We start from the raw sequence: 24,484 nt of genomic DNA, 5'->3' as shown, positions 1-24,484 counted from the left end.
AGGACAAGCTACCTGATGAACCAGCACTGTCTCTCACACATTGCTGCCGTAAATTTTACAACAGATGTCATTCATTTCAGGCTTTGAATATAACTAGTAGTAAACAACTAACAAAATATTAAGAATGATGACAACAACTGACATGTTATTACAACCCATCAGAATAAATATAGGATATTATATGAGTGCCCATGTCGTACAATGTTTACGACACGAGTGCCTAAATGTTGGTATTTCCTGAGCGAGAGCGAGGGATATACCGATATTTAGGCACGAGTGTTGTAAACATAGTATGATACAGATACAAATATAATATTCTGTGTATTGCCAGTGTTCGAAATAAGTGCCTGCCCGCTAGCAAAATGCTAGTTGACCTTTGCTCGGGCCTGTCAAAAGTTGCTGAAGCTGGCCCGCCTGGCTAGTGATAATTTAGGAGCTGATCATGTCCTCAAAAACACAAACAAATAGTCAAATGCACGTTGTTACAAATAACTATCTAAATCGTAAGCAGTAACGTCATTGGTCAGATTCTGAAGTGCCAGAGTATGACCCCAATGAAGCCATTCACCACTGGTTGAAAGTAAAACCCAGGCGGCTGAGGAGGGTTTAGTATGTCTCACAGTCCCTGAACCACATTATTGTCCCTAATGCCTAGCCCTCCCTGCAGTACTAAAGCTCTAAATGAAGCAAGTCTAGATTTTCTCAGGTTCAGGTTCCTGAATCTCTGGGCTCACTGGGACTCCTTTTCAATTTAAATGGGTTTATTTGTTACTATCAAAATTATATATATTTTCAGGGACTAATCATTTTTCTAGTCTGTTCTCTAACCAGGAATAAACAGATACAAGAACAATGCTCCATGTAACTGCTGTGCGGAAGATGCTGCTTAGTCCTAATGTCTGTGTCCTGTTCGTACACAATGGACCAGCACTCAAAGTAAAGTCAGTCGACTTCCTGACATTGTGTCACTGACGGGAAATACAATAAAAAGGAGCCCAGGGACTTTCTTCATTTTCAGAAGCTGTGGAAATTTAGACTTGCCACATTTTCTAGACTTGCGTGGGATTTCTTAGATACATTTGCTTCAGGGTCTGTATGACAGACTATCATTCCCAGTGAGAGTGGACAATTGCAGTCGTTGAGTTTGCAAGATGCGATTCATGAGGCCAAAATCACTTTTAGATCTTTAAATACATTAATGATAACAAGTAAAGAATAGAAAACTTAACACGTCATTGAAACAAATGCCTAGTATGGATTGACATACATGGGTAGGGGGTACGGTTTTATTGGTGTCGGTGAGTGACGTTCCCGTCAATAAAAGCTGCCTCTAAGATGACCACCGCTACCACAAGTCAAATGTAGTTAAGTTTTGAAAGCAATCAGGAACTGTTTATGAAAAAACCCCATCAAGTACACCTGTGCAAACATACAAACTTGTAATGTAAGCAACAAACAATTGTCGACAGCACGCGTGTAATTTACGTTAGGTCAGATTGTATTACCCACAACTAAAAACTAGAAACTGTTACAATATCAAATTGAGTGAGTGTGTGAGTTACAATTTAGTCACTTTGGCAATATTTCAGCCATATCGTGACTAAAACAGTTAATATGTAACTACTTTATAATGTTATAACAGGGGTTCAAAATCTTTTTAAAAAGTCACTTGCCACTGGGCAAGTGACTTGAAGAAAGTAACTTGTCCTGACTAATTTTCCACTTGCCCCGCTTTTATGACATAATCATGATGTAATTATGAAAGAAGAAACCAACATGGTATTTGATGTTAATGCTTACTGGACTATTTATTGAAAAGTGATAAATAGCAAAGAAAGATAACTCTACTTTATTATCATTGCGACTGACTGACTGAGTTTGGTTTTACGCCGCTTTGAGCAATATTCCAGCAACATCACAGTGGGGAACACCAGAAATGGGCTTCACACATTGTACCCATGTGGGGATTCGAACCCGGGTCTTTAGCGTGACGAGCCAACGCTTTAACCACTAGGCTACCCCACCGCCCTTATCATTGCGAAATTTAATAGCTACATTTTGAGCAGATATGGAATTTAATCCAAGTTTATTTGCAGTTTGAAACCATATGTGGAAATTATCTAGCAGCCCACGGACAAGTAAGATACCATTATTTGATTCCCCGAAATGAAAACTGACTTGTCCCGGGCGTCGGGCAATGGGATGTTTGAACCCCTGGTTAAAATATAAAATCTGTCTCGAAAGGACAGTAAACAACTAGCATATCACAGTTAGAGATTTAAAACTAGCATTGAACTTAAAATCATATACTATATAGTACAATACAATATAAAAGCTGGCTATAGATAACAGCAACTGAAGGTAGACCACCATACTAGGGCCATGGGGACTTGCAGTACATTAGCTTCCTGCTTGGGCCCTAGCTGGATTTACATCATCCCTTCAGCTGTTAGCAATTTAGATGTAATTAACCATACATTAAAAATACACATATGCTACGATTAAAAAAGTGGAGAGTTTAAATTTACTTTGAATGTTTTGGGACTTACGTACCCTCTCAGGAGGACAATAATTTTACAGTGTTACAATACCAAAAAATGAATGATATAGTTTAGACAACAAGCAGGTTATGTCTACGAGAGATACAGGTTAGTTGTACACAGACCAGTAATGTTCGTTTTAAAGACCGATTTTTTAAGAACGTAATCATACGTGACCGTTATTGATATTGTAACTTTGCTACGAGGCATTATGAACCAACATTTCCTTCTATAGTTTAATACAGCATTGACGCAGACAGACAGCCTCAGAACCCGGATGATCACTTTAGATAAACAAAATGTAATTTAAGTTTTGTAATTTACGTTTAATTGACAGTTATAAATGGTCCATGACGTTACACGGGAAACCCCAAAACACCAACAATCACGTGTTGGTAACCGAATTTCTGCATGCGAGCAAAGCAATGCTCATTCTATGGATTCCACTGTCGATCATACCACTTTTTGACCCTAACGTAAATTACGAAAGGTGTTAGGTAAATTTCATACAAATATTTCTTTCGGAATCATTACTTAAGATGATAAAACGATTTAACATGTTGATGAAATTGAAGCGTACGTTTTGTCAACTATACAGATTGTTCTTTGATTTACCATAAATGAGGTTAGATACAAAAGTAAACAAATGTTTTATTCCAATGTCTCACTGTGTAATTGTTGCTTGTAGATATCTCAATGTTGCACGACTGTCTCGGACATGTTTTCAGAAATATGTTACATATCTGTAGCAAAGATTTTTACTGTTTTTGTCATCTGTGGAGTTTGATCGAAATTCAGTCTTTGAATTTAACATGAAAGTAAGTTACAACATAATATACGTCACGCAGTAGAACTGTAAGATGGTAAAGCCAAAATATATTCATTCCCATTTTGTACCGGTATGATTCCATGGCGTTTTCTTGAAAGGGAACGTTTTATTTTCAGGCTTCTGATTTAATCTTCGATACAATGTAAATGTGCTATGCGTGGTTCAGTCAATTCTGGATCTTGAACAGGTATTATGTGGCGTCAACAGTGTGACATATGCTTTACTGAGTACACATTTTTTATGTTTTTCAGATGTATTAATTGTTTCTTTATTCGATGTTTGAATCAAAACAAGAACAAAAGAGTTCATTTTCTCGTGGTTTATGTTGGTACTACTAGTTACCCATGAATGTAAATTACTTGGGCTCTTACAGGTACCTTACTTCAAACTAGTGCTGCAAGTTTAATAATGTTCACTGAGTGCTGAAAAAGTACAGACTGTTCATTTACAAGTTGTAGTTTTGGAAAATAACTTTTTTTTGGACTGAAGTGATTTTGGTTTTTTTCACTATCCTCTCTGAATTGTGCAGTTTCGTTGGGAATGATTAGATGACTGAAGTCCGTAAGATAATTTAATATGAAGATAATTTGAAAATATATGGGTATTCTTAGAGTGTGTCCCATCAATGTCAGAGGCTCAGAGTTAATAGTTTGAAACAATTATTTTGTGAAATGAATATTCTAATTATTCTCATATGTGCTGTTTTATTGTCTATAAATTACCATGAATTAATCGGGCCAGTAAGGTATCTGAAGGTCTAGTGACATATTTGGGCCATTAGCCCCACCTGCTAGTGACAGTTTGAATCTATTTCTAACACTGTTTATTACCGAAGTTGTCAAATTGAAAATAAACCCAAATCTGCTTTCAAACATAGGCTGGCTACGCTGCCGCATGTAGAACGCAAAGTCACAGAAGAAACGTGACGTCATTGCATTGTTCATGACGTCACACCACCATAACAAAGTGATATTTTGCCCTAGGGCATCGTATGAAAAATATGAACCCCTATATTTTCGCCCTCGTAGGTAATAAAACACAATAGTTGTTCCGAATGTTATATAAACTCAGACACATTTTGAACCAAAACATACTATTCCTTTGAATCCATAATTCATTGTAAACCAAAAGTCACTGTCAGGGCTCCAGATAAGGGCCGTATCGGCGTATGTACGGATATAAAATAGGCACGATACAGTAGGAAATAATTTTAGAAAACGTAGCAGATACGCACTACAGCAATGGTGTAGGGTCTTAGAATCATTTAGAGACGAATTTTTTTTAAGTATTGTTTTATTGTTTATTGACCTGTTTAGATAAGAGATCAATGTTGTGGTGCATATAAGAACGAAACACAAGATTACTGATACTTCTGTAAGTCCAACTTGTACTCCTAATTGTTTTCCAGTACTCCACTGTTGAAAATATAAGGAGTACGTACGTACTCCTGATGTTGAAAAATTATCTGGAGCCCTGCACTGTGAGCTGTAATCTGATTGGTTGAAAAACATGATCGAATGGTATTCGATTCCTGAAAATTGCAAGACTATTCACTGTGTATTGACACGTACATTTATCATCCAAAACTGTGTTCCACAGGAGATATCGCTTGTGTGAGATCAAACGATATCTCCTAGGAGATATCGTTTTGACAGTAGATTTTGTACAATGCCCTGACAATGCTATGACGTCATGTACTTGATGACATAACAATGCTATGACATCGCTGTACTGCAAGTCTAATGGCAGTACCATGTTCAGAGGTGTACATTTTCATTGAAAATTAATGAAGAGTGATTCTGGATGATAAATAGAATCTCACCCTCGTGTCTTCTGATATCAAATATATCAACACTCGTTGATAAAGTAAAAATATCCTCGGCAAGCCTCGGATATTTGTAACTTTATCAACTTGTGTTGATATAATTGATATCAGAAGACACTTGGGTGAGATTCTCTATATATCGCACACAATTGTATTGTTGCGTCATCAGCTGTGGTGACGTATTTCAAATCATATTGTCACGTTAAGTCCAGATGCTGCAGATGCAATTCTACATGCTACCATGGGAACCCGCCGAAATCGGCGGCTGATGAAACTTTGCTGATGTACCCATACTTGATGTCAATGAGTGCAGACACAGTGTGTGGACCTTTTGGTTTACTTTTGTGTTTATAATGTCGATAAACATCATGTGTTGGCCAATTTCTGTGTGTTATTGAATATTTGAAGCGCGGGAATATTTCATTATTCGCCATCGGTCCCAAATGAATTCCCATGCTTTAAATACTCAATAACACCGGAAATTGGCTAACACATGATGTTTATCTCCTAATTCACAGTTCCACATGTTCATGTTTCATATCATATGACTTCACTTCCTGGTCTAATGTACCTGCATATCATGGAATAAACATGGTTGTCACACTGGTTCATGTCTCGCGTTCATTATTAGGAGAAATTATGTAACACATTTTAGGAAGTTAGGGATTTCATCAACTAGGGAACTTTTCAACTAACAACATGACAGGAAAGTGTGAACCACATAGACCAAAAGTAATTGCAGGCAATTGTAGACAAAAAATGAAATGAATGACTTTCAGGTACAATTCCGGTACAACCCCCCAATTACCAACCAACAATGACAAATGATGGTCCAGTGATCGAGTGTTGCACGTGATGTTAGAGTGTTGAATACGATCTTTGATTGTTACACAGGATGTTAGAGTGTTGAATACGATCTTTGATTGTTATACAGGATGTTAGAGTGTTGAATACGATCTTTGATTGTTACACAGGATGTTAGAGTGTTGAATACGATCTTTGATTGTTACACAGGATGTTAGAGTGTTGAATACGATCTTTGATTGTTACACAGGATGTTAGAGTGTTGAATACGATCTTTGATTGTTACACAGGATGTTTGAGTGTTGAATATGATGTTCAAATGTTGCAGATATTGTTCCATTGTCGCGTGTTGAATATGATGTTGGATTGTCACACAAGATGTTTAAGTTGCACATGATGTCCAAATGTTGCACATAATGTTCCACTGTCACATAGTATTTCTTAGCGTTGCACATGATGTTCAAATATTGGACAGTATGTTCCATTGTCACACAAGATTTATGAGTGTTGCACATTATGTTTAGTTGTCACACAGGATATTTGTGTGTTGCACATGATGTTCGATTGCCACACAGGATGTTCAGCTGTTGCACATGACGTCCAGTTACCACCTAGGATGTTCAACAGTTGGACATGATGTTCGATTGCCAAACAGGATGTTCAACAATTGCACATGACGTCCAGTTACCACACATGATGTTCAACTATTGCACATGACGTCCAGTTACCACACAGGATGTTCAACTATTGCACATGACGTCCAGTTACCACACAGGATGTTCAACTATTGCACATGACGTCCAGTTACCACACATGATGTTCAACTATTGCACATGACGTCCAGTTACCACACAGGATGTTCAACTATTGCACATGACGTCCAGTTACCACACAGGATGTTCAACTATTGCACATGACGTCCAGTTACCACACAGGATGTTCAACAATTGCACATGACGTCCAGTTACCACACATGATGTTCAACTATTGCACATGACGTCCAGTTACCACACAGGATGTTCAACTATTGCACATGACGTCCAGTTACCACACAGGATGTTCAACTATTGCACATGACGTCCAGTTACCACACAGGATGTTCAACTATTGCACATGACGTCCAGTTACCACACATGATGTTCAACTATTGCACATGACGTTCAATTGTTAGACATTGTGTTTGAGCACAGGATGTTGTTCTGGGACAAATAATGTCATACTGTTCTCCCATTACACACTAACTTCTGCTGTTATACATTATGTTCTCCCATTACACAGGATGTGTGTTACATACACTGATCTAGAGTCATGCTGTCATTCTAAAGTTAATACACTTAATGTACCAGCATCCCACAAGATGCAGTTAAAAGTCGTCTCCTACCTCTCTGGCAGCCCGCTCCCCAGCTTGCACTGCGCCGTCCATGTAGCCGGACCACTTGGTTGCCGTCTCGGTCCCAGCAAAGTACATCCTGCCGATGGGCTTCCTCAGATCACTGAAGAATTACAGTATATATAAAAAAAGTGATGTGATGCTTGCCAACCCCCTCTAAATTCTGGTCAAAATAATTTCTACCATGCCCAAACTTTAAACCTGTTATACCAATCTTGATTTCCCGTCAGACCCAAGTGGGCAAACGGCAGCGAACTTGGATGTTTTCTTTCTATCAGATGTACCAAACAGTATCATGATTCTTCATAAAAAAGGGACACAAAAGGGCCCAGTCATGTCGGGTACCGCAATTAAAATGTAATTTTGGAGTAAAATTGATATTTTATACTTATCCTGACTCATGCTCTTTTGCTTGTCTTCTTCTTCTTGCTAACATAGTGGAACACTTGTATCTCCCTAATTGAAGCTCCCTTCAATTTAAAATCACTAATTAGTATTCACCACGAAGCTACCTCCTTTCACAAGCTGAACGAGGGCTTCACCTCTACCCATGTGCCTCACTCTCCTCATATACTGAGCCCAACATTTGAATTTACAGGAAATCCAAAGTGTTATTTGGGGAGGATGGGAGGGCTGACCTCATGAGTCAGGATAAGTATAAAATATCAATTTTACTCCAAAAATTACATATTTTTCCTTATCCTGACTCATGCTCTTTTTGCTTGTAGCATCCTACGGAACGGAGGTGGGAATATCTAATACTTTGGATTTTAATAATTAGTGATTTGAACTGTGATGATTGTAATAACCCTATGGGAACTTCATAAAGGCACTGAACTGATGAATTCCTGCTGCTAACTTATCAGCTGCCATATAAAAGGTTATTATCATGTACTTATTATGATAAAGTATATATAACATTAATACAATGCTTAAGACTAATAGACTTAAGCTTGTTAATATGCTAGTATAAACTCCTTAGAGTTTGTTAGCTAAAATACTTTAAGATATAACATAGTACTAAGCTTAAGATATGATTAAACTTAAGCTAATTATATAATAGCAAACTCTTTAGAGTTTGTTAGTTAATATACTTATATGATATAGATATAATGCTGAGCTTAAGATATGAATAAGCTTTAGCTACATATATAATAGCAAAAACTCTGTAGAGTTTGTTAGCTAATATATTTTTTTTATAATATGAGTATAGTACTGTGCTTAAGCTATAATTAACTTAAGCTACATATATAATAGCCAAACTCTGTAGAGTTTGTTAGCTAATATATTTTTATAATATGAGTATAGTACTGTGCTTAAGCTATAATTAACTTAAGCTACATATATAATAGCCAAACTCTGTAGAGTTTGTTAGCTAATATATATTTATAATATTAGTATAGTACTGAGCTTAAGATATAATTAACTTAAGCTACATATATATAGCAAAACTCTGTAGGGTTTTGTTAGCTAATATATTTTTACAATATGAGTATAGTAGTGTGCTTAAGATATAATTAACTTAAGCTACATATATAATAGCAAAACCCGTGAGAGTTTGTTAGCTAATATATTTTACAATATGAGTATAGTAGTGTGCTTAAGATATAATGAACTTAAGCTACATATATAATAGCAAAACCCCGAGAGTTTGTTAGCTAATATATTTTACAATATGAGTATAGTATTGTGCTTAAGATATTATTAACTTAAGCTACATATATAATAGCCAAAAACTCTGTAGAGTTTATTAGCTAATATGTTTATAGTGTAACCATAGTACTAAGCTTAAGATAAGATTAGATTCTAAGCTAAAAGTATATAGCAAAATAAACTCCTTAGAGTTTATTAACTAATATACTTTTATGTTAAAAACATAGTACTGAGCTTAAGTTATGATGAAACTTAAGCTATATATATATAATAACAAAACCTCACCGAAGTTTTGTTAGCTAATACCTTTATAATGTAAACATACTGCTTAAGATATGATGAAACTTAAGCTAATTGTATAATAGCCAAAACAACCCTTTAGAGTTTGTTAGCTATGATATAAACCTAGTATTGAGCTTATGAAGGAAAACTTAAGCTACATATATAATAGCAAGAACTCCGTCAGAGTTTGTTAGCTAATACATGTTATAATGTAACCATAAAGCTTAAAATATGATGAAACTTAAGCTTAAATATATAATAGCAAAACCCTCTTTAGAGTTTTGATAGCTAATATACCTATATGATATAAACATAGTACTGCGCTTAAGATATGAATAAGCTTAAGTTACATATATAATAGCTAAAACTCTGTAGAGTTTGTTAGCTAATACATGTTATAATATAACCATATTGCTTAGAAATATGATGATACTTAAGCCAAATAGCAAAAAACTCTTTAGAGTTTGTTAGCTAATCTACTTATATGATATAAACATAGTACTAAGCTTAAGATATGAATAAGCTTAAGCTACCTATATAATAGCAAAACTCCTTAGAGTTTGTTAGCCAATATATTTTAATAATATGAGTATAGTACTATGCTTAAGGTATAATTAGCTTAAGTTACCTATATAATAGTAAAACTCAGAGTTTGTTAGCTTAATTAACTTAAGCTATGTATAAAATAGCCAAAAACTCTGTAGAGTTTGTTAGCTAATGCATTTATCATGTAACCATAGTATTACTCTTAAGATATGAATAACTTAAGGTAAATATATATAATAACAAACTCTGTAGAGTTGTTAACTTATATATTGTATGATGTAATAATCATAGTACTGTGATGATAAAAGGAACTTAAGTAAATTATACATAGCATGAAGCTATTTAGTATTGTTATAAGATAAGTAAAAATCTGTTAGATTGACTTATCTTCTCCTCCGAGGAACTGTCAGCTGTTGTGCGAGGACCATGGGATCGAATTGGTGTATACCTGAGACGCCCTCGGTGGTGATATCTCTCAGATAATGGTTTGCAACCACCATATCGATTTCCAGAAATAACCCTCCATTATTTCAATCACATTTGTGTAGAACAATTGTAGAAGTTAGCTTATAATATCATGAGTATTAAGCTCATGGAGGGTCGAATAGGTCCATCCGCATATGCACGTAGTATGACAGTTCTGATCCAAATGGAGATATAGTACATGAGACTTCACTCTGCGTAGTTGTTGATGATAGAGGAAATAATCTGTTGCATTTTTCCTCCTGTTTGGTTTGGTGGAGATAAATTTACAGTGCTCTTGCTGGCCAACTTGATAGAATCATCGTATCATGGGGTCCAAGTATGTCATCCAGGCGTGTTCATAAACCTCACTTGTGAGGTGTTGGAGCACTATATTCATATCCCCAGGTTGGGCTGAAATTTCCGCTTTATTCTCCAAACAGAAGTTTAGTAGGTTTACTAACCATCTAGTTGTGTTAGTCGCTTGATGAAATTCAGCTGTAGTTCGAAACGCTGTGGATTTAGATCCACTTGTATCTTCGCCTAGGTAATTCGCCAAGTAAGTCCTTTGACGATGTAGGTGCACAACCAGGTGTGTCTGTCCTCGCTGAACTTTATGTAAAATCGCCTGACTGCCGATCCCTCGCCTTAACTTGACAGGGAGGTCTCTAACTTGAAGAAAGGCAGTCTAATCATGAATGTTCAGGTTAACTGGACTGTAATGAGGCTTGCTCGCTCACTGATATATAGTTGTCACTTGTGACGTAAGTCTTGAACTGTGAATTGAGATCGACCTCTGTGTAGGTCGCTGTCCCTCGCGTCCAATCAGAACAAGGCATTTTGATTCTGTATAATACCCGCCAGATGTCACCGTGTAGCGGAAAACCCACCTTGAATAAATTCTTGTCGCCGCTGATATTAGCATAAACGCCGGTCTTCACCGTAGCTTCCTCGGTTATCCGAAAGTGACCACGGTTTCGAGGGTTAATGGTAATCGCTGAAAACCTCCGCCAAATATCTCGCTTCTGTAATTTTATGCTGGGTAGGTTATTTTCCTGGTTGTCGTGGAAAGTAATTTCAGTTTTGAATATAATTCACTTCCTTATATATATAGGGTATAAACAACTTGCAAGTTGTGAGCTTGTAGACTGTATACATGAATGTATCGGCCATAATTGTAGAATTAACGCTGAACTTGTTGTACATATTTCTTCTCAGAAACTTTGACGATTAAGAGTTATACTCGCTGTAACAAGGCTGCTGTTCAATTTCGATATTGAATTGTCTGCAGATATGCGTAATGGTCACGCATGTAGATAATCGTGATCGTCGTCCGGGATTGTATATTAGCAATTTATACGGAATAGTTGATTTCTGTGAAGATCTATGAAATGTCGCTGACTATTAATACAGCGACGCTCTGTGTTGTAAATAGCCTGAGCAATTATCTTCGCAGCAGGGCTTATAGATCGCATCTGGCATACAGTTGATAATCAACTTATGCGACGCCTTGAACGGACTGACGAAAGTAGCTATATATGACGAAAGTGGCTAGTATATGGAAACCTTGGAGGAGACTTCCTCGTGAACGCCGAGACTTCGCTGGGTTCTCGGCATCCCTTCTAGATCTTCTGGGTGAAGTAGACTTGAGTTACTTTAGCCTTCGCGCGACCATCGCGAAGGTGTCGAGTCAAAGCCCGATTAGTATATATATATATATATATATATATATATATGAGCTTGCTTCGCGGAACAGCCTCTGTGTTTAACAGGATGTGGATCGGCTAAGGCTTGCCTAAGTAGGGCCGCATGGATCATCTTATCATATTCAGAAGTCGTGGTTACTTAAGTCTGGTGATAAGTGTCTAATTGATCGCTCTAGATCTATTTAGGCCAGCTTAACATACGCCTCGCCATGGATTCAACAGAACCAATATAATGATTGTAGTTCTTATACTTGATATCGATGATCAACTTGTCTATGGGTTGATCTTCTCGAGACTTGTGAGGGGAACGCTGATAGTTTCGCAAGAAGCTCTTGTATAGTCCCTCGATGTCCTTCTAGATGATGATGATCTGATTCAGGTGTCTCACAAGATGCCTTCGCTGCTTCCTCTGCGCCCCGTCCGGGGAACGACGATATGACCTTCGCTGGCTTCCGTGATGTCTGATGGTCCGAGTCCACATCTAGGGATGAAACCGCATAAGGTGATGATTTATCCTGCCTTCGCTAAGTCCTTCGCCAAGGCTGTACATCTAGGTTCTTTCCGCCTTCGCTGGGCTGTACATCTAGGTCCTTTCCGCCGCCAAGGCCTTCGCTGGCTGTACATCTAGGTCCTTCGCCAAGGTGGTCCGCGGACTTCCTTCGCTGAAGGTGACATCGCCCTGGCTGCTACGCTGACGGGGGTGCCTCTGGGGTGCTGTTCACGCTTGGAGCCTTCGCTGGTTCGACCCTGCTACCGCGAGATATAGTGGTCCTCCATGATGTTCATAATTTGTCGATCATGTCTTCTGGATGGTCTGCGACGCAGGTCGCCGGTGCTTTATCTGGCGTGTTAATGGAGGGGTCCACCGAAAATCGTCCGACATCAGTGTAGAGGCATCAGGCTGCATGGTGATCTCTGCTGATGTCGCTGTAGCTGTCACCGGTCGCTTCTTGTGGCGACGCCGGGATGATGATCAGCTGATCATCGAGAGGTCCAGGTCATCGGCTGGAACAATCTCGCTGAGAAAGTCCTAGTAGACTTCGCTGATTTTCCTCAGAGGTCGACGCTGCCCTGGGTGTGCGACGCCTGCGCTGAGTGTTGGTAATGATGGGACCCTCAGGACGATCATCGATATCTGCGCGCTTGGTACATCAGGCTGCATGCTGATCTGAGCCGACATCGGGTCAATCTTTGATGTACTGGTAGAAAACCCTCTAGTCTTCTGCTGCGACGATGGGATGTCTGGGGAAGCAGGATGCTTCTTGAGATGGCGGACTACGCCCCACACCTCTCCACCACTCTAGCGAACACCACACGGAGGGGAGTCGGCCAACAGCAGTAGACTGGCTTAGGGTTCCGTGTATCAGTCATACTAGAGTCTGCATACGCCGACTATCTGCTGTGCGCACAAACGCAGCAAATATTAATAAAAAGGTAGAATTGATAAATTAGTACCGCAACTGCAATGTGAATATAATAAACATGGCCCGCATACATCATATTAAAGGCGGATCAGCAGCAGCATAAAAACGTAATCTGCAATAGTACAGAATTTTCATCAACGTAATCCACTGAAACAAACACGGCCCCCGTGAATAAACTGTAGAAAACGACTAAATATCAATATATAATCGCTGAAGGATACTAGCTAAACCTCTATAGATGTCTATACGAGGTAACTAACTAAATATATTTCAAAGGATATAGTGTGTCGGGAGACACAGGCGCTCTCACGTCCAGCTCACTGGGCGAAGAAGGAGAGAGTGAGGCACATGGGTAGAGGTGGCGCCCTCGTTCCCGCGCTTGTGAAAAGGAGGTAACTCGTGGTGAATACTAATTAGTGATTTTAAATTGAAGGGAGCTTCAATTAGGGAGATACAAGTGTTCCACTATGTTCGCAAGAAGAAGAAGACAAGCAAAAAGAGCATGAGTCAGGATAAGGAAAAATGTTTTGTTTGTTTGATGTATAATGCCGCACTCAACAATATTCCAGCTATACGACGGCGGTCCGAAAGTAATCGAATCTGGACCAGACAATATAGTGATTAAGAGTATAAGCATCGATCAATGCAACTGGGATTTGATTACATGTGTCAACCAAGTCAGCGAGCCTGACCACCCGATCCCGTTAGTCGCCTCTTACGACAAGCATAGGTGGCTGAAGACCAATTCTAACCCGGATCTTCATGGGTAAGCCCTTCTGATAATGCACAGGCTACATCTGTAAATAGGACCAGATTTCTCAAAGCACTGAACAGTCAAAATTTGTTGAATTTGTGTGCTAGTACTAATATGCATATGGTGGAAATTTGCTAAACGAAATTTAAATCTATAGAATCTATTGAATAGATTAAACAAAAATATTCCTCATTCAAATATTCTGAAATGCATTGTGACATTTGCAAGAAATCTGCATACTAAACAAAAACCACTTACATGCAACGCCTCATCAGTTTGAAAGACTTTGGAGTATAAGTGAGCTATTCTGGATTTCCGTTCCTCCGGCGTCAACTCCACGTACCTCCTTGCCTTGTCAGCCAAGATAAACCTGGACAAACAATCCACCGATAATTCATATCTTAGTGGTCGTGGAGTATTGCAAAGTCAGAAGGAAAATTGATTGACAGACCGTACTACTATGTGTAACAAAACGTTACATTCAAAGTATTTAAAACGAGATCTTGAAATCTGTTTCTCCATTCCCTCTTTACTGACGCTAAAATTACAGAACCTGTCTGCAAATTCAGAAAAAATATTCTGTCCAGTAATTTCAGGTAATACTGACTGACTGACTGAGTTTGGTTTTACGCCGCTTTTAGCAATATTCCAGCAACATCACAGCGGGGAACACCAGAAATGGGCTTCACACATTGTACCCATGTGGGGATTCGAACCCGGATCTTCGGCGTGACGAGCCAACGCTTTAACCACTAGACTACCCCACCGCCCCTTCAGGTAATATAGATAACTGACCAGATATATACACTTAAGTCCAATGCAAAAGCTTGGGATAGCAGAATCATGCACTTCTGACCTAAAATGAAGTTTAAGAACATTAGCAGAAAAGAATATTATGTACTACCAGTATTCCCATACTCTCAGGAATACATGAGATTCTTCATTCGATAAGTATTTCGTACATTTGAAAAGGGGGAATCTTGAGTCCATTGTCTAAAACAGTTTCTGTAAAGCATTAAATGCAACAAGCAGCATTAATGAAGGACAAATTTGTAAGGAACTGTCATTGCTTTGAAGTGGCATGAATATTTGGATAGGAATTAAACAATGTGCAGGCCCAAGTGTCTCAAAGGGATTGTAGCTCTACAAATGTCATAACTCCATTATATTAACTAGGGCTGTAATGATGCATCAAGCTATCGATGGATTGCAATTGTTGAGTCTCCAAATAGCAGTTAATCGATGATAGAAACAAAAAACTATCGATGCATCGATAGTAGGTGTGACTATCGATAGTTTAGTAATTGACTTCCGTTGATAAATGCGCAGCGCAAAATACAGGAAGTACCAGATTCGTTCACTTTGATTTTGAGTTATCCACCCCTCTTACCTGTTAACTGTTTTTACTTGATCTGGGTTTCAAGTTTCTGGCCAGTTATCAAAAGAGACTGAAACTACTTCAACTTGTTTTTATTTCATATAAACTATACATTCATTTGGGAAATGACTTCAAATGAGGCAATTCAAGGAGAAAAACACTATTGCAACAGTATTGCAATAGTTGGTCGCAATAGTTGTTTTCCCCTCAATAGTCACCCCTAATCATAACATTGGTTCACAAGTGACGGGAAGCAGAGATTGCCGTGTGCACATGCCGTGATGTGCCTTACCCCATTAGAGCTGGGTGTGACCCATCTGGCATGACGTGATCCAGGGTGAACCCCACCAGCCCCTCCTCGTCATCGATAGCTGATGACCCACACAGACCTGAAACAAGAAACTCCAACATAAGGGATCTAGAGTGTCTGTCTGTCTGTATGAGTAACTGACAGGGTTGGACAAGGGATAATCCTTGTTTTGTCAAAAGTACTGTGGACTGACTTGGTGAGTGAGTGAGTGAGTGAGTGAGTGAGTGAGTCACTGGCTGACTCAGTCAGTCAGTCAGTCAGTCAGTGTCTTTCTGTCTGTATCATCACATTGTTACAGTAATTGCAAATAATACCATAACCCAGCTTGTAGAAAACTCAGTGATAACTTATTGGCACTTGATTGGAATTTTTACAAAAAGTATTTGGACTTTTTCTGAGTCCCTGTGGAGGCGCTAATAAATTTTGTTGCGTCCATTGTCAATTTTTATGTGTAGAGGATGCAGGAAGTCACGTCCTGTAAATCCCTGCAGACTGCATTTCTGGTCAGTGCCGGTTACTAGAAGCACATTTGATCCTTTTGATTTAACTTGTCTTTTAAATAATGTTCAGAGTACTAACCTTTCCGTCTCCAGAATGGTGTGCTGTAGTACATGAATGTTTTGATGACCGATCCCATCGGCCGCCCTCTGCAGCATCTGGTTACGTCGACTTGGCAATGGCGGGTCATAGATGATCTTGTTCTGGATGGGCAGGGGGGACGCCACGATCAAATACTTCGCCTGCCAGGAAGAAAGGCATGTTATAAACAGTTCAACAAGAAGTAAGTGAGGTGAGGTGAAATTGGGTTTAACGTCGTGCTTGAGAATATTTCGCTCATGACGACGTGCATGCGTGTGTATGTGTGTGTGCGGCTGCTTGTACTAGCCCAGACTGAAGCTGGTTTTATAGTGCTAGCTCACTGAGATACCATGCCGCAGTGAAGAATGAATACCCCACTCAGGCACATTATACTGACTCCGAGCCGACCAGTCCTTGTTGTACCCATTAATGCCGACCGCCAGGCAGGGACCAACAAGTACCATATTTTAACGTCTTTTGGTATGACGCGGTCGGGGACCTTCTGCTCTTGGGGCGGACGCTCTAACCACTACACCACGGAGGCGGTCCCAAGAAGTAAGTAAACGAGTGAGTTGGGTTTTATGCCGCTTGTAGCAATGTTCCAGAATTATCACGTCAGGGGACACCAGAAATGGGATTCATACATGGTGCCCATGAGGAGAATTGAACCCGGGCCATCGGCGTGACAGGTGAACACTTTAACCACTTAGCTACCCCTGTCAAACTCAGATATCTGGAATTATTTACATAGCTTCTTTAACTATGACACAACAGACTTAAACTGTATATATTGCTTTTTGTTTGTTAGTTGCAATACTCCAGTTTTATACTTGATTATGGGTCAGATTGTTCAGAAATTTTAATAAGTCAAAATACACTCTTACCACAGTACGGTTCATATTGTGGTACAAGGCCTTCAGTTCGCTACGTTTCGGTTCGGTATATGAGATATGCTCATAAAGCAGAAAATTTACAACAAGAGAAAAACCTAACATTGTTTAATAAATATAACATGGATAATAAATAGCCATAATCTTTGTTATTTTGAATGAACAAAACTGTCATTTTATGACTAGATAGAAATGACGGTACGAAAACCGAAAATACTGATTTTTTGGATTGCATTACGGTATACCGAACCGAAGGCAAAATACTGCGGTTCTACTAATACTGCGGTATAACGTGTCACCCCTACAAAATGCTGCCACTCACGGTGTATCTGTTGCCGTTGACATCTTGTGCGATGACTTCTGTAGTTTTATTTTCTATTTTTGACACAGGATGATTCAACAACACACGATCTGTAAATGCAAGACATCAGACATACATATGCCAGACCAGCACTGTGTAAGTTGCAGAAACTGTTACAATTATGTTTGTTTATTCAGCAATATTCAGCTACATGACAGCTGTCTGTAAATAATCAAGTCTGGACCAGACAATCCATTGATCAACATCATGAGCTTCGATAGACACAAACAGCACGTTTTAGTTACAAATGATCTTTTCCCTGTTACCAAATTTTAAAAAGTTGCTTTCACCATGTCGAAATCGATACTACATTCATCATAATTAAATATAAAGGTTAGTCGACTGTTTGTTTGTTGTTTAATGCTGCACTGAGCACTATTGCAGCTATATGGCGGCTGTCAGTAAATAATCGAGTCTTGACCAGACAATCCAGTGATACAGCGACATGGGTGAGTGAGAGAATTGGGGTCACTAGAAATGGGCTTCACACATTGTACCCATGTAGGGAATCGAACCCGGGCCTTCGGCGTGACGAGCCGACACTTTAACCACTAGCCTACCCTACTGCCCCTTTTCATAATTGAAGACATTGATCTTGTCATCTTAAAAAAATGAAGATGACACGTACATAGTCATGTTTCTTAAACTTGAAAGACCATGGATCTTTATATAATGTGTAGACGGTATTGTACAAGTTCACATTTACCTGGTAACCTGGTCAACTTACCATTTCCTATCTTCTCTGCCATTTTAATACTAATCTGCTGGGACCCACCAATAAACTTCCTTTCCTGACAAAACAAAACAAAACATATTTGTAGATAATAACAAATGAACCAAAAACATCCCTAGTTTAACTAAAAAGCTTTCTTGTTTGAAACTGACATAAACAAATCATCTGAGTATTTAAATTCTCAGACTGTACTTACAATATACACATCATGGAGTACCCATGCCATTAATAGATGTTAGAAACTTCAATTCTGATTACTTGTTAAAAGGTGATTTACCAGATAAGAAATTAACAGCTTTCTTTAGATGAGAAATGCTTAATTTAGACAGAGAACAGAATTCAAATCTATGGAACATTAGCTCCGTATCATTCTTCATATTGCATTGATTTTGTGAACATTATCATATCCAGATATTGAAATTAATCACAAAATGTTAGTAAAAACCATTGAGCATCAGTTTAATAGGAGCAAACAGAATTGAGAATATTTAATCATTGCAAAAATTCAAGGAAACAATTTCAAGTTACAAATCGTATTGATGATGAATATTTCATGCATGTTGGTTGATGATGAATGTTTCAAGCAAGACACACAGTAACCCAGAGGACAGAGGAGTGATGATATAGTAAATCCATAACACAATCCACATCATCATACATCACACCGGGCTCGCTGTAGTCCAGGATTCTTTCTTTCATGCATAATGTAGCAGTCACTTTTACACTATTTGGTCCATGTCAATATGAAGTTAAACACTACATCAATGAAAGTGAGTTATCATATGAATTAGATCATACTAAGAGGAGTTTATAGATTGAGTGAGTGAGTGAGTGAGTGTGTGAGTGAGTGAGCAAGTGAGTGAACGGAGTTTATTGTTGCTTTCTAAAGTTTTTCATTCATATCACTAACATGACAGCTTGATGAGGACTGACTGACTGAGTTTTTGGTTTTACGCCGCTTTTAGCAATATTCCAGAAACATCACGGCGAGGGACACCAGAAATGGGCTTCACACATTGTACCCATGTGGGAATTCGAACCCCGGGTCTTCAGCGTGACGAGCCAACGCTTTAACCACTAGGCTACCCCACCGCCCCGCTTGATGAGGAAGGACAGCCCTAAGTGTTGGTTTGTCATTTAATGCCATACTCAGCAATATTCCAGCCATATGGCAGTAGTCTGTACATAATCGAGACTGGATCAGACAAGCCAGTGATCAACAGCATGGGCACCACTTCAGTGAAGCACCTGAATATGGGAAGATTTTGTTTGTTTGTTAGTTGTTTACCACCGCACTCAGCAATATTCCAGATATATGGCGGCGGTCTGTAAATAATCTGGACCAGACAATCCAGTGATAAACAGCATGAGCATCGATCTACACAGTTGGGATATGATGACGTGTCAACCAAGTCAGCAAGCCTAACCACCCGATCCTGTTAGTTGTCTCTTACGTCAAGCATGGGTTACTGACGATCAATTCTAACCCGAATCTTCACAGTTAGCAATATCATGGTGATGACAAACGAAGAAAAAAAACTGAAGTGAGTGAGTGAGTTCAGTTTTACGCCGCAATCAGCAATATTCCAGCTATATGGTGGCAGTCTGTAAATAATCAAGTCTGGACCAGACAAACCAGTGATCAACAGCATGAGCATCGATCTACGCAATTGGGAACTGATGACATGTGTCAACCACGTCAGCGAGCCTGACCACCCGATCCTGTTAGTCGCCTGTTACAACAAGCATCGGTTACTGAAGATCAATATTCTAACCTGGATCTTCAGGAGCAACATAACTGAAAAGGACCGGCATTTGAAACCACTATCTGGGGTATGAAAGGGACACAACTCTGCTTCGGACTACTGGCCCATCGGTGCCGAGTTAGTGCACTCATACATGTGATTTCTTCAACTGGTCTGGGCCTATAACCTCTCCTTAAACTGGTTCAATAAGCTTAGGGGCGGTGGGGTAGTCTAGTGGTTAAAGCGTTGGCTTGTCACGCCGAAGACCTGGGTTCGAATCCCCACACGGGTACAATGAGTGAAGCCCATTTCTGGTGTCCCTCGCCGTGATATTGCTGGAATATTGCTAAAAGCGGCATAAAACCAAACTCAGTCAGTCAGTCAGTCAATAAAGCTTAAGCTAGCTCCAAGAATAATATTGTAAAGTAGATATGGCTGATGATAAACATTATCTTGTTACAGGTGAATTTGCTATAGCCATGTTTAGTTGTATCTGCAGAATGCGGAGCTGACCAAATTGCTGAAATTACTTGCTACCAGAGAGCAACTTAATATTTGATGTTGTTTCCAATATGTCCTCAAGTGTGCCATAGCGACTGCTGAAGAGATTCTTGTGCTTTTACTACATCATCAGACCTTGACTTGTAAACACAGTGCTTGAATAACATGATGAGCGAGACAATGTTATTACAGAACAAGACAATGTTATTACACACACAAACACACACACACACACACATAAAGCATGCAGAGCAAGCAAGTTTAACAGACACATCAAATTTTAGACGATCAGATACTTTGACGTGTTCAGTGCCTCTTTAACAAGAGGACAACCCCTGTGTTGTGTGGGGTGGGAACACTGGTCCTAGTAGTGGTCACTAAACTGTGGATCGGATGTCAAAAATGGTAGCCAGGAATTGATGGTCATCACAGAGGAACATTCTGAGTGGACACGTTGGTGGGAAAACTGGGGATCAGATGACTACAATGGCTGTCAGGTATTGAAAAGTCTTTACTAATTAACATTCCCAGTCCCACACGTCGGCGAGAAAACTGGATCTGATGTATAAAATGGCTGCCAGGTATTGACAGTCTTTACAGAGGAACATTCCCTGTACCAAACACTGGTGAGTAAACTGTGGATCAGATGGCTACAATGGCTGCCAAGTATTGATCGTCTTTACCAAGGAACAATCCCAGTGCCACACCTTGGTAAGTAAACTGTGGATCCGATGTCTAAAATGGCTGCCAAGTATTGATCGTCTTTACAGAGGAACATTACTTGGGGGGAAATGTTTGTTTCGTATTCCATATTTTTGGTACAGCAGTCCTTTGATTTAAACAGAAACCCTCATTTGTATTCCAGGACATCAGCAAAAATACCAGGAACACTAGTACTGTGGGAATATGATACCCATTTATGGTAAAACGTTAAGCAGTTGCCACAGGGCATAATATTCGGGCAAGTAAATTTGAAGTAAAAACATTTTGTTCAAATAATTGTTAAGGTGTACTTTTAACCCAAAAGCCAAATAGATTGTTTGGTAAGATTACAGAATACCGGATACCTTCCGCCATCTTTGAAAGCACGCGAGTTTACAGTACTTTTGGTTAGGATTAGGGTTAGGGTAAGGTTTAGGGTTAGGGTAACGTTTAGGGTTAAGGTAAGGTTTAGGGTTAGGGTAAGGTTTGGGTTAGGGTAAGGGTAAAGTTTAGGGTTTGGGTAGGGTTTAGGGTTAGGGTAAGGGTAAAGTTTAGGGTTAGGGTAAGGTTTAGGGTTAGGGTGGGGTAACGTTTAGGGTTAAGGTAAGGTGTAGGGTTAGGGTTAAGGTAAGGGTAAAGTTTAGGGTTAAGGTAAGGTTTAGGGTTAGGGTAACGATTAGGGTTAAGGTAAGATTTAGGGTTAGGGTAAGGTTTAGGGTTAGGGTAAAGTTTAGGGTTAGGGTAAGGTTTAGGGTTAGGGTGGGGTAACGTTTAGGGTTAGGTAAGGTTTAGGGTTAGGGTAAGGGTAAAGTTTAGGGTTAAGGTAAGGTTTAGGGTTAGGGTGGGGTAACGTTTAGGGTTAGGTAAGGTTTAGGGTTAGGGTAACGATTAGGGTTAAGGTAAGATTTAGGGTTAGGGTAAGGTTTAGGGTTAGGCTAACGATTAGGGTTAAGGTAAGATTTAGGGTTAGGGTAAGGTTTAGGGTTAGGGTGGGGTAACGTTTAGGGTTAAGGTAAGGTTTCAGGTTAGGGTTAGGGTAACGTTTAGGGTTAGAGTTAGGGTAAGGTTTAGGGTTAGGGTAAGGTTTAGGGTGGGGTAACATTTAGGGTTAGGGTAGGGTTAGGGTAAGGTTTAGGGTTAAGGTAAGGTTTATGGTTAGGGTAGGGTAACGTTTAAGGTTAAGGTAAGGTTTAGGGTTAGGGTAGGGTTAGGGTAAGGTTTAGGGTTAGGGTAACATTTAGGGTTAAGGTAAGGTTTAGAGTAATGTTTAGGGTTAGGGTAAGGTTAGGGTTAGGGTTGGGTTAGGGTGATGTAACACTAAACAATTAAGGCTGGTAGCTATCCGGTATTCTGTATGCGTACCCATTGTTTTTTAATTTTTGTCCATTATGGTTGACAGTAAATTTGAACCAAAATTCATACTTCTCAAGAGCATTGAAAACTATTTTGATTCACCTTATGACAGCCCTATATGTAATTATATAGAGATTTTCAATACATCACCAGCAACAAATATATTTACGAGCAACAGGTGCTTGTCAGGAAAGCCCCCAGAAACATGGACAATAAGCTATGGACAGGGTGTAAGCTATGGACGGGGAGTACCTGAGCACCATTTTCAGTGCCATTAATCCTGCTTGTCCCCCCGGCTGATTTCATGTACCACAACAGAGCCAGAAGGGACACCTCATTCGGTTCACAACACACGTTTATCTGCACAAGTTCACGACCCACATAGCAGCCACCTCTGAAACAACACAGGAACCTGCTGTCATCTGTCTGGTGATCTGTCGCTGAAGATGTTTACATGGAGTCGGTCGTATGGTGTCTGTCACATGGTGTTGGTCACATGTTGTCCATCACATGCTGACTGTTGTCATCTGTCTGGTGATCTGTCGCTGAAGATGTTTACATGGTGTCCATCACATGGAGTCGGTCATATGGTGTCTGACACATGGAGTTGGTCACATGGAGTCGGTCAAATGGAGTCCATCACATGGAATCGGTCACATGGTGTCCATCACATGGATTCAGTCACGTGGTGATTAATAGAGTCACATAGTCACACAGTCGACAACAATGGGTCAGTCTCATGGCTGCAGTCACATAGAGTCAGTCACACAGAGTCAGTCACATAGAGTCGGTCACAGTCAACAATGAGTCAATCCCATAGAGTCAGTCACAGTCAACAGCAAGCCAATCCCATAGTCAGTCACAGAGTCAGTCACATAGAGTCAGTCACAGTCAACAGCAAGTCAATCCCATAGTCAGTCACAGAGTCAGTCACATAGAGTCAGTCACACCGAGTCAATCACAGTCAACAGCGAGTTAATCCCATAGTCAGTCACATAGAGTCAGTCACACAGAGTCAGTCACAGTCAACAGCGGGTCAATCCCATAGAGTCAGTCACAGAGTTAATCCCATAGTCAGTCACATAGAGTCAGTCACACCGAGTCAGTCACAGTCAACAGCGAGTTAATCCCATAGAGTCAGTCACATAGAGTCAGTCACAGTCAACAGCGGGTCAATCCCATAGAGTCAGTCACATAGAGTCAGTCACAGTCAACAGCGGGTCAATCCCATAGAGTCAGTCAGAGTTAATCCCATAGTCAGTCACATAGAGTCAGTCACAGTCAACAGCGGGTCAATCCCATAGAGTCAGTCACAGAGTTAATCCCATAGTCAGTCACATAGAGTCAGTCACAGTCAACAGCGGGTCAATCCCATAGAGTCAGTCACAGAGTTAATCCCATAGTCAGTCACACAGAGTCAAAAACAACAAGTCAATCAAGGAGTCAGTGAATCACAGTGCATGGAGTAGGGAAGGATGAAATCAAGTTTCATTTACTCCAAGTCAACCACAAACATCTGTGCCAAATGAAACATGGACCAATGGTTGACAGCATGGGCAGAGATCCATTCCATCAGGGTACAGTGGTACTATCATCCAGTCACACACAGCTGCCATGACCTTCACTAGGCAGCTCTTTCATGAAGCATGAGGTAATGACAAGGGCTCCACATGGTCAGTGCACAAATCTCAACATGATGTATGGAGGACAGATTAAT

The 24,484-nt window shown here is 39.7% G+C and overlaps 1 protein-coding gene and 1 long non-coding RNA gene across 2 annotated transcripts in view; one reads left to right on the top strand and one right to left on the bottom strand.

Moving 5' to 3' along the window:
- Positions 1-23,294, bottom strand: part of LOC124277133 (amine oxidase [flavin-containing]-like) — a 30,552-nt gene extending 7,258 nt beyond the window's left edge. Inside the window, 10 exon segments of the mRNA XM_046712789.1 lie at positions 7,380-7,499; positions 14,214-14,252; positions 14,474-14,585; positions 15,886-15,982; positions 16,483-16,543; positions 16,545-16,643; positions 17,695-17,783; positions 18,461-18,524; positions 23,020-23,179; positions 23,278-23,294. Coding sequence (XP_046568745.1) covers positions 7,380-7,499; positions 14,214-14,252; positions 14,474-14,585; positions 15,886-15,982; positions 16,483-16,543; positions 16,545-16,643; positions 17,695-17,783; positions 18,461-18,524; positions 23,020-23,179; positions 23,278-23,294 — 858 coding nt within the window.
- Positions 21,789-22,778, top strand: LOC124277134. Its single transcript, XR_006898752.1, has 3 exons — positions 21,789-21,839; positions 21,965-21,994; positions 22,709-22,778. It is a non-coding gene; the product is annotated as an uncharacterized LOC124277134 (long non-coding RNA).
- Positions 23,295-24,484: the final 1,190 nt, after the last annotated feature.

This window comes from Haliotis rubra, unplaced genomic scaffold, assembly GCF_003918875.1.
Source record: "Haliotis rubra isolate DU_JTF1 unplaced genomic scaffold, ASM391887v1 Scf2186, whole genome shotgun sequence".
Classification (NCBI taxonomy): domain Eukaryota; kingdom Metazoa; phylum Mollusca; class Gastropoda; order Lepetellida; family Haliotidae; genus Haliotis; species Haliotis rubra.
Note: the sequence above shows the minus strand (reverse complement) of the source record. Positions and strands in the feature narration are given on the sequence as shown.